This window comes from Babylonia areolata, chromosome 1, assembly GCF_041734735.1.
Source record: "Babylonia areolata isolate BAREFJ2019XMU chromosome 1, ASM4173473v1, whole genome shotgun sequence".
Taxonomy (NCBI): Eukaryota; Metazoa; Mollusca; class Gastropoda; order Neogastropoda; family Buccinidae; genus Babylonia; species Babylonia areolata.
The window spans coordinates 31,426,172-31,445,158 of NC_134876.1; the positions used below are offsets into that span (position 1 = coordinate 31,426,172).

General features: G+C 38.5%; 1 protein-coding gene across 3 annotated transcripts in view; it reads right to left on the minus strand.

Annotated features, from left to right (window-relative positions):
* Positions 1 to 2,042: 2,042 nt before the first annotated feature.
* LOC143281734 (folliculin-interacting protein 1-like) overlaps positions 2,043 to 18,987 on the minus strand; it is a 36,012-nt gene continuing 19,067 nt past the window's right edge. For all 3 annotated transcript variants that reach the window (XM_076587028.1, XM_076587013.1, XM_076587019.1), the window contains 15 exons: positions 18,471 to 18,580; positions 17,810 to 17,890; positions 16,997 to 17,148; positions 16,345 to 16,451; positions 15,469 to 15,586; positions 14,734 to 14,906; positions 13,970 to 14,087; positions 13,419 to 13,471; positions 12,036 to 13,160; positions 11,604 to 11,714; positions 10,984 to 11,152; positions 10,507 to 10,568; positions 9,408 to 9,543; positions 8,535 to 8,650; positions 2,043 to 7,968 (listed from right to left, as the gene is read on the minus strand). In XM_076587028.1, coding sequence (XP_076443143.1) covers positions 7,866 to 7,968; positions 8,535 to 8,650; positions 9,408 to 9,543; positions 10,507 to 10,568; positions 10,984 to 11,152; positions 11,604 to 11,714; positions 12,036 to 13,160; positions 13,419 to 13,471; positions 13,970 to 14,087; positions 14,734 to 14,906; positions 15,469 to 15,586; positions 16,345 to 16,451; positions 16,997 to 17,148; positions 17,810 to 17,890; positions 18,471 to 18,580 — 2,734 coding nt within the window. In that variant the 3' untranslated portion in view covers positions 2,043 to 7,865. The remainder of the gene's footprint in view (positions 7,969 to 8,534; positions 8,651 to 9,407; positions 9,544 to 10,506; positions 10,569 to 10,983; positions 11,153 to 11,603; positions 11,715 to 12,035; positions 13,161 to 13,418; positions 13,472 to 13,969; positions 14,088 to 14,733; positions 14,907 to 15,468; positions 15,587 to 16,344; positions 16,452 to 16,996; positions 17,149 to 17,809; positions 17,891 to 18,470; positions 18,581 to 18,987) is intronic.

Genomic DNA, 18,987 nt, shown 5'->3' on the forward strand with positions numbered 1-18,987 from the left:
CGCCGGCGACAATATATGCCGCAACATCTCTCTTTGCCTGTGCCTCAGCATGTCGGGTCTGTCAGTCTGCCTGTGAGAGAGAGAGCGTCTGTCTGCCTTTGTCTTTGTGTGTGGCTCTGTCAGTGTGTCTGTTTTGTTTAAAACCAGCATGTATCGTTCAGTATATAATAATATATAATTATTATACAACCAGTTGTATGTTGTACCTTGGGTTTCTGCTTATGAACGTATGTACTTTTACATGTAGGCATGCAAAGCGTGCACACGTTTATGTGTGTGTGTGTGTGTGTGCATGTGCGTGTGTGTGTGCATCTATGTTCATCTCTGTGTGCGTGTGTGAGTGTGTGTGTGTGTTTGAGTAAAAATATAGGTCATTTTCTTTTTCTTCAGCCCTATAAATGACGTTTCAGGGTAAATGTGCTTGAAACGGCACCATATCAACAATTTTAAGCACACAGTTTAACACCATCAGAACTGCTGTGAGTTCAGCAGTGAAGATGAACTTTTTAGAACTTTCCCACGTGAAATGACTCTTAAGACGTAAGGTTTGGAATAATGAAAGCAGCACCTGATCTGTTATGGATTGGTGTCATGGAATTGTGTCATAACTTGCCTCATGATCAAATACTTCCAGTGTACTGAAAATGCTCTTGTTCAGGGATGGACCAAGTTAAGGTGTATGGAAATTGTTAAAATATGTGTGCACCGGTATAATTTACTGTTATCTTTTATTTGGAAATGTTCAGTCAATATCCCAGTTGTTACATTTATACAGCAGATGGGGTGTGTCATATAAAGATCAGTCCATATGCTTTGACATTTTGAAACTGAAAAGTGATTATGTAAAGCCTTTATCATTTTGACAAAGGATGTTAAATCCATCAGTAGCTGATGTGTTGCAGCATATAAGGATCAGTCCATGTTTTGACACCTTGAAACTGAAAACTGAAAATGTAAAACTTTTTGACATAGCTTTTTTTTCTGTCCATCTCTTTTTTGGGGGGTTTATCCACCATCTAATTATTTTCTTTCTTTTCCTCTCTCTCTCTTTTTAATTTATTATCACCAATTCATTGAGACTGATGCTGATGATATGTGACGCCGCATGCGAAAATCATGGGTAAGTCACAGGAGTAAATTTCATGCAACACGCTGTGAAAGTGACAAGTGGTGAAAATACTAAACTTAGTTTTTTGGTTATTCAGATTCTATGATTCTTTTTCTATTAAATTTCCAAGTATTATATAGAAATATAAAGTATTAGTGCTTTATTTTGATGTTTTCCCGTTGGGAATTGGTGATCAAGAGTGGGAAACAGCAAACTCGTTTGCCCCAATTTTCTCAGAAGTACGTTTGTGATCATCACAAGACTCAAATGCATGTATCTCAGAAACTAATAAAGATACTTGAATTCTGTTTTCTGTGTGTTATTCAAAATTCTCTCTACTTTCAGATAAAATATCATTTTGTGAATTTTGACCATTATCCATGATTTTCGCATGCACCATCTCATATATATATTCTGTAGAAAGGCTGACAACTGACAAGATGTTCTGACAGTATTGAGGTGGAAACATTTTCCAAGGTAACTGCGTGTCAGGTGTGGATTCCATGCTTGGTCTGGTTATCTTATTTCAATTCACACATAAACATTCATTTTTCCAAGTATGGACTGGAATGAATCTACTTCTGTTTTTTAAATTGTTGGTAAAAAAAAAAAAAAACCCAAAAAAACACCATTTACCACAGCTGGAGCCTATGTGAGTGTAATGCACATTTCATAAAGGAATTTGATAGATTCTCTCGTTCTGGTGTGACTTTGGACAGATCAAGGGATCAATGTCATGGAAATTATATTTAGGAAATGTCACAAAGTAAATTTATCACTATTGTGGATCTTTTACTTTGGCGACAAAGTCTGCTTTGAACAAAAAACAAAAAAAGTGTAACAGAAGCAATGTCGTCTCCAGCCCTGGTTGCTGAATGTTTTGTACCCTAAAATACAAAAAGTTCACACTTTTAGTAAATACACACATACCATGCAAGAAAGTAGCATTTATTTTCAATTGGTCAAACATCCATCTATAGTTATACTATCTCCAGACTTAGGAATGATGTTCACATACATGCCTTTCACTGCACACGTGTCACAGAACCGTGTACTGGCTCGAACAGTAAGGCACAGACTAAACACGTACCATTCGCATACACCCGTAGCATTAAATATGTTCTAATTTTTGCCAAAGGTTTTGGTCAGGCATTAACACAGCTGATCAGAAGCAAAAAGTATGCCCTACATCAAACATGAAATGAAAATAAACTTTAATACCTTCACCTGCACTAAACAGTCTATCTGGACACTGGCATAATTGAACGTGTCTAAAATGAATGAAACTCCTGTACAAACATATCATATCTTCAGACATTTCTTTATCACAGAAATACCATTACATGCAATGACATATACTAGAGCCTTTCCACAAACACCAAAGCTGTGCACTTCCAAAAGCAAGTGCACAACAGATCAATCAATGCATCCTGAACCAGGCGGACCAGGTGCACTGTAATCCCACCAATCATGCATCATCAGCAGTGTCAGCACATTGCACATATCAACAGCATTTAACAAGTGTGATCATTTCCGCTTACATTACACAAAAAGGAGAAGATAATCTGATGCCAAGCTCAACCTGTTCTGCAAACAAGATCATCATGTTTAAGCAATGTAGAACATCATGTTAAAGAAACCAATCCTTTTTGCACAATATTGTCAACCCCAGAGCACTTACTTTACAGGAGAAGAAGAAAAAAAACAGACTAGTCAATCAGCTCAGGATTTGTCTTTTGTACTCCTGCTCATACGAGTCTGGTTTGTTTTTGTTTTTGTTGTTTGAGGTTTTTTTTTGCAATATAAATACACTTTTCAATAGCAACCTAAATGCAACCCATCCGCCACCCCCTAAAAAATCCACTTGCAAAAACAGATTGCTGCATACATCCTCTTGCACCACCATAAATAGCTCTTTGACATCAATGAAACATTTACAGTGAATGACGTAAAAAAGAACAATACAATACAATATTGTGCAGTTGTCAATATCATCTTGCAATGGGCATACATGCACCCTAATCACCGGATAAAACTGTAATTAAGATTTTTTTTTTAAATTCTTTAAAATATAAAAGAAGAAAAGAAGTGTGACGGGACATTAAACAAACAAAAAAAAGAGTATATGGCAAATTTGAAGATTCAAACCTAGCCATGAAAGAAGCAAGCTTTTATCAAAAGAACAATCAAATGAAACCTTAAAGTAAAAGATACTTTATTCACATTTTGCTAAAATGTCTTGAGTCCTTTATAGTTCATGTACACTATATTCATTTCTGTGTTGTGACATTGTTAGTTGTAACTTCAACTGAGGTCGCCACACTCTATGTTCAGAAGCAGTGCGATGCTGGATGTATTCTGACTTCCATAACCCATCAAGCACCAACATGGAATGCAGGGTCTTATAGCTGCATGCAGAGAGTGATTTACATATGAAGGGCACTGAGGTGCTAGCAGGTCTGCACGTAATAATTATGCTCACATGGGAAATATCAGAGAAATACCTACCCTATAACAAACAGGCACCTCAAACATTATAAACCATGGACTCCAGGGAATATAAAATGTCAGTCCAAAATGCTGATCACTTGGCTGTTATGCCTGGCAATCAGATTCAGTTTAAAGCATAAAATTAAAGAACAAGCAAAACTGACCAAAGTTTTAGTCACCTCAAGTGATCTTGTAAACCTGCATTCTCCACAGGGAGCAAAAACCATCAACCCTTTACTTTCTACTCTACAAAAAAAAAAAAATTACCAGAAATTAAACTATATATATCTATATATTATGATACATATAATTTATATATATTATATATATATATCCATTTGATTTAAAGCAGTTTAGCCCAAGAGATACCTCGGGTGCTTTGCTGACTGTATTTTCACAGTATCAATAATCAAAAACAAAGACAAAAAAGTACAGAGTACTCCTTTTTCTTGAAAAAATAAAATAATAAAAAAAGCAGAAAGTCAAAAAAAAAACCTCTAATCTCCAGAGTCAAGAAACATAAGGCATACAAAATATCAAGCCCAGGTAGACAGCAACACTACGGAAATAAAAACATGACAGGACAACAGAACAGAAGCTGGAGGGGAGGGTCAAGAACAGGAGGCAAATTACTTCCTAGAATTGTTCAAAGGCTGGTTTATAATTCATAACTGCACCTACAAACCGTGGTGCAGCAGTTAGCGTCATGGACCGCAGACAGAGGCTGTGGGTCCAATCCTCGTCAGAACGACAAGAGGCCAGAACACCCTGGGAGTTTTCACCCCAGGCAGTTCATGACCAAACCTTGCCTCACCTTACCCACACCTGCTGCCCTGCCTGGGACACAGGCCACCAACAAGCACTCCCCAAAGCTGTGCCAGGCACTCCACCTGTCCCCAGGTGTCGCCCTGCCCTCTTCATGTTTGCCTCCAGGTCATGGCGCCAAGTATTTTTGGGATGGCCTCTTTTGCTTTTCCTCCGCAGGTTTCAGGTGGGGGCCGGCCTTGCGACACTGGATGCAGGCTTGCGGAGCATGTCTTCATCAAAGCAGCATGATACAGACTCAATGGGATGACCATGGTGATGGTCAAGAGTGATCATTTCACCAAAACATCAAGAGTGCTGCTCTTATTTCCTTACAAACATTGCTGGAAGTACCAGTGCAAGGAGTGGCAGTAGCAACATGACAACAAAAAAGAAACTTCAAAAAAATCAGTTCAGCAATACTGATTGATTCCAAAAACCTATTTGTAAAACTAAATTGTAATCATCATTATGCAAGACATTTACTGTTCAAGCAGATACATATGCATGCATTGAAAAAAAAAAAAGAGTCCACACATACACACTAACATTAACACACACACATGAAGACACACAACACACATACAAACAGACAGACACACACACACACACACACACACACATATCAAGGGTTTCCCAAAAAAGCATGCAACCTTCCCTTGCACAACAATAATTAAACAAAATCAGGAGTTCTTACAAGTCACAAGTAAATGAACTCTGATAACATCACCAGGGTTCCAATGAAAATCTATATTTTGCCACTTTGGATAGCGTCTTTGCCATTACAATTGAAACTCAAACCAAAAAGACAGCACAAATGAAACCAAAAACACTTATGAATCTTAAACAACAATAATAAATTATTCAACAACATTGAGTGCCTTTCATAACAACAACAAAAAAATTTCAGACAACTGCATAATGGACAATCTCCAGAAAACATTACTGATGCCATCCCTTCCCCCAAAAAAACAAGCATGTACATAAATGAATGTAAATAAAATCCATGAACAAAGCCTACTCTGCCAAACAATGTATCAATCATTTACATCTTTCAGATCCAACATTAAATAACCTGTAACTTTCTGAAATCCGTCAGGTTCCAGTTCTGAAAATGCTCTTTAAATCCAGTTCTTAAACCTACAATTCATATCTGTGGCATCTATAAACTGAGGAGATCTGCAATGTCATCATTATTTACAATAATGTCGTCAAGCAATGATTCCTTAATCTCACACGGCAGACCAATGCTTGTCACACAGTGGGGTGTTAACAATGACATTGCCAAGGTGAAATAAGGCTCTAATGAAAAATAATTCATATCCATTTATAAACTGTATCCATCATTTCCAGCTTTACAACTGTTCAACTTCACAATTCTAGCTCACTCATTTCCATACACTGCACAAGAATGCATGACAATGTATCAATCATTTTTTCCTGAAGGAAACAATGTCCCACAGAAGAAATGTTACCAGAAATTTGATCAAGCTGTGTACAGCTGAAGCATAAACTCCCTGGAGTTCCCCTTACTCCCAATAACTGGCACCAACACTGGTGTTGTGTAATTATTTTTGTATGTGCCAAAAACTGCCTGTGCAATATGGACCAAAGTCTAATGGGCAAAACAAGAAATGAAGCAATGAAAACTCAGCACAGTCAGTGATCCACTGCACTACTGAGTGTGTCTGTACATTCTGTTTCTTATGTGCGGAGCACTCAATTATTACAAGTGTGGATGATAACCTATGTGTTGGGAATAACACAAATTTTGTTTTATTCTTGCTCTTTATATGCAGTGTGGAATGAGGGCCATTTCTTTGTGTGTATTTGGTAGTGTGGGAACTGTAATTTGTTATCTTGACAGTGGCCATCACAAATTAGATATAATAAGTCAGGAACTTAGATGCTTCCAGCTGGTAAACAGCAGAGTGTTAGACTCGAGTAAACAGAAATGTGGATCCAGATATAACAGCAACCCATTTTATGTCTCATTTGCCATGGTAAAAGTTATACTGCACAATGGGCCAAAATGTGCTGCAATGTCAACAAGTCCAAATAAAGCAGAAAAATAAATAAATTCATACACAAAAAAATTAATTTGATGAACATACCTCATAAGAGTTTTGTTGCTAATCTGTCTTCAAATATGATGCATTGTTGTAGTTGTTGGTGCTATTTTTAATCAAACAAATATAATATCTAACCAATAAAGATATTTCATTGTGTCCTCAATCATTTTCTGAGTATTTTTGTCAAAGGATGATTTTTTCCCCAACATGTTTCAAAGACTCCTTGAATCTTTTCCTGATCTAAACATGTATCGACGCAAAGTACTCAGCAAGAGAATATTCAAAGTCTTGGTACGAAAGACTGTGAACAGGACTGATCAATCCATTAATTCCAGTATAGCATTGGCAGTAATGCAGAGATACAGAAAAAAGTATTAGTATTTAAATAATTCAATGAAAGAAATTCTTTTGACGATCTCCAACTAGTTACAATAAAGCCAAACAATAATGTGAAATACAACCATTGTGATAAAATGTTACAAGCCCATAAGAAAATATAATTCAAGAAAAAAAACTATGCAGGTAGTAGTTTGCACAGGACAGGAATCATACCCCTACCGGAGTCTGCGCTAGTGGGTCACGGTTAAGTATGTGTAATTAAAAACAATTTAAAAAAGACAAAATAATCATTCTATTAAGACTAATGTTGCAGATAACTGCTTTTTACATGAATATAACAGAGAAAACAAAAGCTTCACCCAGCTATATGAAAGGATTCCAAATATTTGCAGATATCTGCCTTGATCATAGTCCCCTCTAATTCACATAACTAACAACACACACACACACACACACAGATATGCAAGAGACATTGTTGCACAGGTGTATCCATCATAAAGAGCACAACAACCATGCATGACATATGCCAATAGGGGTGAAACTCATTTAAGTTTGAAGCACAATATCACAGTTACAGAATAAAGCCTTCACTGGAAAATGTCCACACTAACATTCATGCTAGTACTCCAAACACATTTAGCAAAGTTTTTCATTATTCCACAAACAGCCATAAACACCGGATGCGGATTTTTTAAGGGGCCCTCTCACAAATGAATAGGTATTATTTACTTTATGCAGCAATTCACAATCATGAGCAAGACCATGGGTATTGGATTCAGTTCTGAACACGAGATCATTTCATATACCTGAAGATATTTTTTTTAGACCCCTTTTACAGAAGACAGTATATTATTATTACAGGATAGCATTAGAACAAAAAAGACACACAGTCTCTCCTGGCACATATCAGTAGACAGATTTTCAGTGGCGTGTGAATGGATTGCACCACAAGGTGACAACAGTCATGCACTCAACACATCTTCATGCTGTTCCTGAGACCAAGGAAATGGGAAACAAGCCTGCTCTGTGCTCCATGGCTCTGATCAAAGCAGCTATTGCAGAGGGGACCGGACCCTGGCTTCAGAGCCCAAAGCCAAGTTGGGGGTGTGTGTTCCAGCGATGGAGAGAAGCAGGGGCAAATCACTGGCGTCAAACCTGAAAGAAAATCAAACAGAACTGATGAGGAATAGAAACAAAAATCAAGAGACACAGGCAAGTTTTCATCACGTAGTCTATAAAATTGGTCGTCTATGAAGACACCAACACATACCTAAATGCATGCATGAAATTACAACTGCACATCCAGTCAGTACTGCTAATGTGGAGTTCCCCATCCACCCATCCACAATGTTTAATGCATGATTGATTGATCGTCTAAAATGGGTAAATAAATAGTGCTCTGAGTGCTTTGCAAACACAGTCATTTGCAAAAACAGACTGTCTTCCTGTGTAGAACCGACTGAGACCCTGCCTTTGGGCCCTCATCCTTTATTTCCAGCGTCATTCAGTCAGGCTTGGTCTCACACACACACGCACATACCAGTGCGAATTCTACAGCAAGGTTTTGCACAACTCTCTTTTTGCCACAGGTCCTTTTATGAGCATGCTACACATAGGACTTTGGTTTAATGTCTCATCCAACGACTGGTGTCCAGACCACCACTCAAAAGTCTAATAGAGAAGGGGGAAGTTCTGGCAAAGTATGAGAGGTGTTCACTTACCCCAGCATGGCTGTGAGCTGATGCTGACTGTGGGAGCGACATCCTTTGATGTACTCGGCCAGCATGAGGCTCTTGAAGTACATCTCCTGCATCCGGTCCTCCAGGTGCATGATGCACTGAAACACACACGCAGAGTCACACACACACACACACACACACACACACACAGTCACACACACACTCACACACACATACACAGTCATACACAAACACACAAAACACACACACACACACACATACAGACACATCCAGCAAAATGAAAACAACTGTGAGTCGCTTAACAATACAAGGCAATACTGCTTACTGCAAAAAGCAACATCTTTGCTTCACATGGTAAGATTCCCATGCTCAAAACACTGTCAAATTATTGCATATTTCAAATATCAACTCTGTAGTTATTAGAAAAGAAATAGCACCATGCTATGCCTTATCACAAAGGGTATATAAATGTTGCATCCAAGTTTCAACTCACTGCGGAAATATTGCGAAAACAGTGCAGTTAATATCAATCATTACCTAAATGTTGCTTATGTCAAGAATGCAATCAATATAAATCATTAATGGAAAAAAACAAAAAAAAAAAACATTGCTCAAGTTATCAGTGTAGTTTAAATCCACCACTGCCAAGTTTTCTATGTAAAGATTTCTTATCCCAAAGCTCTCTTCCACCATTAGCTTGGTTCCACCCCAGAAGGAAAGATTTGTCTTTCCAAACATAAAATCTCAATCCATCTCCAACAAGGATTTTGTTTTACATTATTTAATTTTATCCACTGTGCACCTCCTTTGTCCCCAACACAAGCACAAACACACAATATTCAAGCACATACAGACACACACAGAGAGAAAAGAGCAGAAACTAAGACGACTCACAAATTCAGCGCTCATTTTAAGACGATGCAAATCCAAAACAGACTCAATGAGGCTGGCGACCAAATGTGAAGTGGTCCACGGCATGGTTCCTGAAGGACTCATTTCCAGCAGTCGACTGTTGGCTACCTCCACTGTCCTGAAAGCACACAACACAGCCATCACCACCACGCCTCAACCAGTCCTTGCTTCACTGTGAAGTTAGTTATTCGTTGGCCTCTCCATACCCTAGATGACCTTGAAATTCACCAATGAGAAATCATGCTAAAACTTTCTTCAATGTAACTTCTTTGATATCAGTAAAAAGCTGAGAAAAAAATTAAACCGTTTACATACTGATTCTTCCATTATCACAAAAATAATCCATAATTTTACTGTCACTTGCACTATATAAATAAATACAGGTGGTTCCCATGGAATGATCACATTCTCTATTTCAGTACTTGTACACACACACACACACACACACACACATGCGCACAATACAAATTCATATATGTATTTTGATGACTGGTATCATCAAAAATCAAGGAATGTACAAAATCTAAAGAAAGAACATTTTGTATCACACAATTATATACATGGAAATGAAAACAATGATTAAAGAGTTGGACTTTCAATCTGAGGGTCCCAGGTTTGAATCTTGGTGACAGCACCTGGTGGGCAAAGGGTGGAGATTTTTCCTATCTATCAGGTCAACATACATGCAGACCTGCTAGTGCCTGAACCCTCTTCGTGCATACGCAAGCAGAAGATCAAACACACATGTCAAAGATCCTGTGATCCATGTCAGTGTTCAGTGGGTTATGGAAACAAGAACATACCCAGCATGCATCCCCCACCCCACCCCAAAAACGGAGTATGGCTGCCTGCATGGCGGGACGGGGGTAAATAAACAAAACAGTCATACACGTAAAATGTTACATGTCTGTCTGAGAGTGTATGTGAGCTTGCCTGAAATCTGATTGAATGTCTGTAAAGCACTAGAGCTTAGTCTCCAACTGAGGATAAGCGATATATAAGTATCCATATCAATCAATCAATCAATGTATATCTGAACACATGCATATAACACATGCATATGAATCAATGGAAGACTCACCAGTTGTCTGTGTCTGCTATAATGCAAACTGATTCTGCCACTGGCTCATCCAGGATTGAATGCTGCACACCACAAATCATCATGAATGACCATATAATCACACAGAAATTATGAAAAAAATTGCATCATCAATGAAATAACAGATCAACAATGAATGACAAAAAATGACAGAAATTGATCAGCACAGAATGTTTGTTAGTAGGTCTAACTTATTACCTTTTTAAAGCAGAAGGATTTTTTTTTAATTCCAAAACACCTGAACACACATAAGTAACAAGATTATCTCCAGCCACAAAGCACTTGGGTTTAATATACACATTTTCAACTGGAGAGTAACAGAAAACAAAACTGTCATTAATAAAAGAATACATCTCATACACAATGGACTAAAAATACAGAGCCTTTCCCAATGCAGCTATGATATAGCTTATCATGAATAGTACACTGAGTGCAAAGAAAGGACCTATTTCAGTGTACCTGAATTGTAGACTGCAGATCCTGAAGGAGTTTGGGTCGGAACGATGTGTCTGACGTTCCATGCAGAACAAAGTCTGACATGTAGTGGTCACTGTAGCCCCCCAGCAACGAACGTCCAAAGTTCTTGTCATAGCTTGGCATGCTAAACTGTTCTGACTGAGTTGTCATTCTGTAAAAAATAAATGAGAAAACTATCTTTGAAACAGTAATTAGTTCAAGAAAAGTTAGTTTTTCAGATGTTAAGTTCTCAAGGAATCTTAAGATTCACAAAGAGTTAAGTTCTCAAGGAATTTTAGATCAATTAACAAACAATTCAAATCTTACTATAAAAAAATTTGCTTGTCACAAAGATTTTTTTTTTTAACTGTCTTATCTTTAGACAGATAATCTCTTCTTTTAAATATATGTACCCTCTCTCTCTCTCTGTCTGTCTGTCTCTCTCTCTTGTACTTCTTGTTTTGATATGATTCATCTCATCACTTAACATGATAGCACATAATCTCTTCACCACTGGATTCAACATAATTATTGATCAAACTTTTTTTTTCATTTTCTAGATTTTAAATTTAATACCCTGGCATACACCAGTGAAAGAAGTGCTAAACAATAACAGGACTTACGAAGGCATGCTAATCTCCTGGCAATGAACCAGTGGATCAAACACATCCATATCCAGGCTGCTTGTTGAAGAAATATGTCTTCGTCTGCTCAGTTCTGTTGGTGTCACGGACCTGTTCACAAGAATATCAAATACAATGAAAAAATGTCAAATGCAATCCAAGACAAATTTATAGTGAAAATGTGTGCAAATGAGTAAATCACTTAATGCATGCATGCTAAAGTGTGTGCTGATGTGTGTGTGGATGTCCTTGTGTACACATGTGTGAGTACAAACAGCTTCAAATAGCAGCTTTGCAGTTTACATGAGCCATTTTTCACTGATTTCAGTATCTGGAACAGAGTTCAAAAGAAGACCTTGCTCTCAAGAAAACATAGCCTCCAGAATCCAAGATAACTGTACACAGTAGAAGCATAAACAAACAGACACCAACCTGCATCTGGCGGGATTCAGAGACGTGGGCCTTGACACACGGGGCTTTGTGTCTGTGCTGCTCTGACGTGAAACACTGTTCTTGAGCAGGGGACTTGTCGCCCCATCCTCGCTAACATTGCATCCACAGGGGGAAGTGCGCGGGGAACTGGCCGTGCTGGAGCCCACCAAGGGATGCTTCACAACTCGCTGATGCTCACACACATCATCAATTGTCTTGGTTTCTGCATCCCCATCAAAATATTCCTCAAACATGCTGTTGCTGCCCCCGCTAAGAAACTGTTTCTGTGCTTCCTTGATCATGGCCTTCTGTTTCTCCACACTGGGCTCACTGTCTGCTGCCAACTGCCAGGCCAGCATGGACACTGGCCGCTTGGAGTGAGAGTCCTTGCTGTCAGTGCCCAGGCCCAAGGCAACAGGTTCCTCCAAAAGTCCAGATTCAGCAGCCCTCCGCACATGCTGGATGTTTTCAAGCTTGCTGTCCTCAACTATCAGCATATCTGTCATTTTACAGGCTCTCGAGGTTTTCTTCACTTTACTGTTCTGTTCATAACTGCCGCTGTTTTCTATGCCACTGTCATCACTCACCACTCTGCCTTCACACTCTACTGCTGGTGGATCAGCAGTCTGTTCCAGTTTGTGTGGCTGCTTCACCTGGGTGTCACTGCAACTGCACTGTGACACAGCCACTGGGCTTTTCAAGGAAGTTCTGTCACAATCTCTCTGTGTGCTGTTCACCGCCCTCTTTGGGCTGGGTGACTCCACCTTTTTGCCCTGAATGGAGTAGAAGTGTAAGGCACTGGTACAGCTGCCACAACTGCTGCACATGGCAGTGTCTGTGACATCAGCAGCTGGAGTGGGGGAGTCTGGGGGAGGAGATGCCAGGTCGACAAGAGTAGCAGTGCTCCCGTCCATGGAGCAGACACTCTTGATGGGAGCGTTGTGGTCCCAGCACTGGGAGTCCAGCAGGGCAGGGAGGCAGTTGAAGAAGGGCGCTTCATGGACATCGCTGCAGCGGATGAAGTAGCTCAGCACATACAGGACCTTGTTCACCAGGTCCGCTTTGCGTCCCACTACCACTGTCCGTGCCACTCGGAGAGGGTTGCCGATGGCGCCATACAGGTCACTGACAAGCAAATAATCATTGTGTAAGTATTCTATAAATCACTACTAATCTTGATCATTAAAAAATATTGTGAACATGTACCGTTATGTAAAGAATCACACAGCAAATGACTGCACAATAGTACAGTTTACTACATCAATGTCACTACTGGCTGTCAGTCTCTATGTTAACCACAGGTTTAAGAAAAAGTGGTGACTTCTTTTGTGTTCTAAAACAAACATGGATGCATTTCTCATCAGGGAGAAAAAGGAAACTTACCCAAGCTGAGCCCACAAAGGATTGTACGGATGGGTCTTTGCAAGAGTATCAATCTGAAACAGGGTTTGACAAAACAGTCTTTCATCACAACAGTTTTTTCATCACAAGTTGTTTTTTTCAAAAACATTACTTTCTTTATTTCAACTGGAATAAAAACCAGTCTGATATCAAACAACCTAAAAAATCCTAATTAAAACATAGGTATACATTTTCAAAGAGTTGTATTTGCAACAGAAAAAATAACACATTTTGACATTTAAATTAATCACATATAGTGATGTACACCAACAGAAACAATGTATAGAAAAGTCAAATTCGGAAGAAAATACTGATGAGGAAGAATACAGTCATATAGACACACACACATGCACACACACACGCACACGCACACACATACACAAGGAGAGCAGAACCACCACCACCACACTTCAAAAAAAAAACAAAAAAAACCACACACATCCTGGCCATATAAACATTTCAACAAATGCATGGGTACCATATTTCAATGCAGCAAGAGACAAGGAATGAAAAAAGAAAAAAAAAAAACCCACCCATTTGGCTGAATGCTTGTCAAGGTATGTTTTAGAAGGTGTGCCATCACCAGGTGTGACAGTTGCCACCCAGGCCAGGTGGTAGGTCAGCACAGCAGACAACAGGGTGCTGACGAAGCTGGGCAACACAAATGACAAAAAGGTTTATTCGTTGAGTCTCTTTCCTCTACAATCTGAGCGTAAGAGGGAAGGGGGGGTTGGGGGGGGGGGGAGAATAGAGAGAGAGAGAATGACTAACGAGCTTGCATGCATCCATGCAGGTGTGTGTGTGTGAGTGTGTGTGTGTGTTTATGTGAGTGTGTGAGTGAGTGAGTGAGTGAGTGAGAGTGTGTGTGTGTATGCATATGTATGCAAATATAAGTGCATGTGCATGAGTGCCTGAGTGTGTGTGTGCGGGCACACATGTGGGGCTGGCAGACAATCCATACACAGCAACTACAGTAAGTCAAAATTAAAAATGTACATGAAAGCAAAAAATTTCCCAGCTCCTTAATTCCCATCAATATCAAGGTATTCCCCACATTCAGGAAACTTTTTTTTACTATTTACTGTTTTCTTATCATTTTGAATCCAAGGTAACACTTGAACACTTCTTTTTTCTTTTTTTGACATGGTGACTGCAGATCACTACAAGTGATGATCACTCTCATCATGAAATAACAGTACCAGACAACAACAGATCCAAGACAGCACAAAAAAATCTGGTAACAGTCCAGAATGAATTAAGAGACACACACTGAAGCTGGCCAGAAGCCAGAACTCACAATTTGGTGGACTTGTTATCATACTTGGACGCCAGGAACATGAACTCATGGACGAAGCGCTCACAGAGCGCGTACTTATAGCTGACATTGGACATCATGCTGAGCCACACTGGTTCTCGCAGGCGAGGGGCCATGTACAGGTCATGCATGGCGTCACGGAACGTGTCCAAAGCCTGAAACACAGGTATCAGTGAGTGTTACATTCAGGCTTGTCAGTGTGATCAGAACATTGCTTGTTCCACATTTGCAATATTTTTTGCTTTTAAGATCAGCAAATCTGGAAAAGAACAAATGCATTCTGAAAAGAGAAAACCTGATGTATCTCCTACTTCCTCTCCACCTTCATCTGCATCTATATTACAATCATATGCGTTTTTTTCTTTTCTATCAAACTCTTCCAGCTGACACACAACAGTCTCAACTTCCTCCTTCATGTAATCCTCTGTGTGGTGCCAAAAGTAGCACCATTCTTTCATTGGTGTATCCAGACTTTCGTGGGAATCTTTAGTCAGAGTGTGCGAGTACAAGACCGTGGTCAGTGTGTGATGAAAATTCCTCACCATGCCTGACTCCCAGGCAGCAGGCTGCAGTGGGAATAAAGAAACGGCAGGGGTTTCCAGTCAGTGGAATAAAATGTCAGAGGGTTAAAATAAACCTGAGTAACTAACAGCTTTTTGAAATTGTTATTTTTCTGTCAACGTTTGAAAATAAAGTATCCAAATAATACCAACTCACCTCAAATATGGACAGAACCATATTTTTGCCAGTGAAAGCCCTTTCCACAGAACTACGCAGAGTTTCCACATGCCCTTCAATCAATGCCATATGGGAGAAGAAAAAATTCTGGAATATCCTGCACAAATACAAAAAATAGTTAATAATTCAGTAACTGTTTAAACAAGGAAGAATACTCACAACAAACAATGCACTTAAAATCTACAACAAAAAATTTCATGGCAAAAAAGGAAATTTTAAAATCTCTGCTGATCAGCAAAGCGCAATGAATCAACCTTGATTCTCTTAAACTAAAAGAATGAGTAAGACATATAACATTAAAGGGCAAAAGCATCGGGTGTGTTGGGTTCAGTATGTAATGAACTATCACAGCAAACAGGCTCACATGACATGGTACTATTGGAAAACCTTCAGACACAGAATCACCAGAACACAATCATAAAGATATAAAAAAAAATTAAGAAATTGCTTTTCAACTAAGATTCAGATTTTTCCATCTTTTTAGCATCTTGTTCTGAACAGAATTTGTAATTTGGCTTTACAATACACTCAAAGAGTAAGAAATTCTTTAAAGTTCTAAACCCAACCCCGTGCACAACAGAAATTATTTAAACACTTATACACTAAATATCTGCTAACTGCAACCCTTCTCAAACAGGAAACAAGCAATGGATACAGAGAAAACTTTACTAATTCACCAACTCTGTGTGAGTGAGTGAGTGAGTGAGTGAGTGTGTGTGTGTGTGTGTGTGTGTGTGTGTGTGTGTGTGTGTATACATGTGTATGTGTGTGTGTGTGTGTGTGTGTGTGTGTAATCTGTCAACCCATGAAATCACATAAATTTTCTATATGAAAACATATTAAACCAATGCATACCTGTACTCCTCATTGTCTTTTTCTTCCTGGAAGCTTTTCCCATCACTGGTGCTGAACAGAATGCCAATAGCAAGCTTGATCTGTTTCCTCTTCCGCATCTGGGAGTTCTGGAAACAAAAAATACACCAAATGATCAATATCACTTATTACCCTGCCTGATCATTTTATTCTTCATCAATAACCTGACGATAGAAAGATTTTATACATTTCATTTTCAATACAGTTCAATTTGGTTTCAGACAAAAGGCCCATAAATGAAAAGACTGTTCAAACAATAACAGACTGACAAGAAAAAGCAGTATTTCGATAATCAACAACTGTTGTCACATATCTTGCAATCAAGTTAAAAGACCTGTAAACACTGGTAATGGCTCATCTGGCAGTGCCTTACAAATCATCATCCTCACTGATTTACAAAGAGAACAGAGTAGAAATTTTGTAACAGGATAAAGAAGTCATAAGTGAAAAAGAAGCTTCAAACACAAAGCATTAAACCTACATCACAGTAAAAAAAATTTTTTTTTTAACTTAAAAACAAACAAACCACCAGTCAAGTCTGACTGTACTTACAAGATGAGTGACTACCCAACAAAGGAAATGCTTCCTTAAGTTTCCCAAAAGTTTAACAGCACTCTTCACATGTGAACCTCACCTCCATACTGTTGAGGGTTTCCTGGGAATCCCATCGTCGCTGAAGAGACGTGGTCTGTGAGCGCATCCAGCGTCTGTGAAGACTGTTGAAACTGTTGGCGCTGTTGTTGCTTGGAGATGGGAAAAGGGACTGGAAGCTGCCACTAGATGTTACTGGAAACAAAACATGCAGGAAAAATGAACCATTGTTTGTCAGATTAAATGAAATGAAACTGTTACTTCTTAACAGCTTCTGGCATGTGTATGCATGTAAGCATATATATATATATATATATATATATATATATATATATATATATACACACGTATATGTAGCTCTCTCTCTCTCTCTCGCTACACACACACACACACACACGCATATATATATATATATATATATATATATATATATACATATACATAAATATGTTTGGATGCATCATGGTGTGTTCGCATGTGTATGTGTGCGTGTGTGTGTGTTAGCATGGCACTAACATGCATACAGGATTTTTTTTTGTACATTCCTAAGCACGTACAAGACACACTGTTTAGAAGAAAAAGAAATAACTTATTTTCAAGCTTCATATCTGTAACCCGGTTTAGGAGACAAAAAAACTTTTTTTCAAGCTGCGTATCTGTAACTTACTCAACAAAACAGATCAGTCGATCCACTAACAGCTAACTTGTTAAGATGTAGAGCTTTCTTTGATGTAACCCAATGACTGCTCTGAACCTGAAAATAGCTTTGGTTATGCAAGATTGTTTTGGAGAATAAAAACTTTGTAACAACAATTTCAATCACAACTCTGAAAAGGCGATTTCCTAATATACTCACAGGAATACAGTCCACTGTCCTCATCACAACTGTCCACAAAACTCTCTCGTACCATAGGGACATCCATTGGTATGCTCATCACTGAAAACAATTGGCAAATAGTTCACACAATGTCATAAGACTGTGCAAAAACTAACACTAAGAATGTACAATGTGACTGATGCTAGTCAGAGAAAAGAAAATCATCATATATTCTATTGCAATAAAACAAAGCAAAAAAAAGCTGATATCAAACTCACAAATGTATGGATTCGATGATAACAATGACTAAAGTAATGGACTAAAAAATAAAATCAGGCACACACAAAAAAGTAGGAAAAAACACAATGCAGCAATCTTCATCATATTTCACAAATAAATCATCCAATATCAAACTATTAGTGTACAATGATAATCAGGACTTACTAGTGCTGGACTCAAAAACTAAAATCAGGTAAAATATAAGAATAATATTTTTTTTAAACAAAAAAACCACAGTAATATAATACCTTTCTTCAGGCTTTTTGAGATATAATTCTTCACTTCTAACTATTTGCCCTGCACCACAATTTTCACTCCTTTATACTGTCCTCAGCTTTTTTTTTCACACTGTAATATGACTGACTGTACATGATGTCATCCATTTCCCTTTCCTGCAAACACATGTATACAAACCACATACCGTGACTCTGAGTGCTTTTCACTTTGCGTACTGGTGTAGACAAATCTCCCAGATTCTCTGCAAAAGAGCTTGATAGACTGCTAGGTGTTGAATCAGAATCAGTGTCCATACTGAAACAGTGAAAACAATCAACAATTGTGGGTGGTCCATGCAGATTATCAATATGCAATTATTCCTGAATATGCACACTTGTCACAGTCTGCCTGTCATTGTTACACAAAAAAGATGATCGTTTGCTGACAAACCCAAATGTATATCATATGTAAATGTATATTTGACTTACTCCTTCAAACTCCCTGAGCAGCTCATGCACATGAGCAGATATTTTCTTTGTTTTACAAATATATTTGCTTCAGTGCATACCTGTAATAACATATTTGTCAAACACAAACACAAGGAAGATGATGTTTTGGTAAAGTATGCTTCTGCACCATTCTTTGGATATGCAGAAAAAAAAGTATTAAGTGATACTCATTACACTGGAATTCTCCAAACAATCAGCCCTCCTTTTATCTCA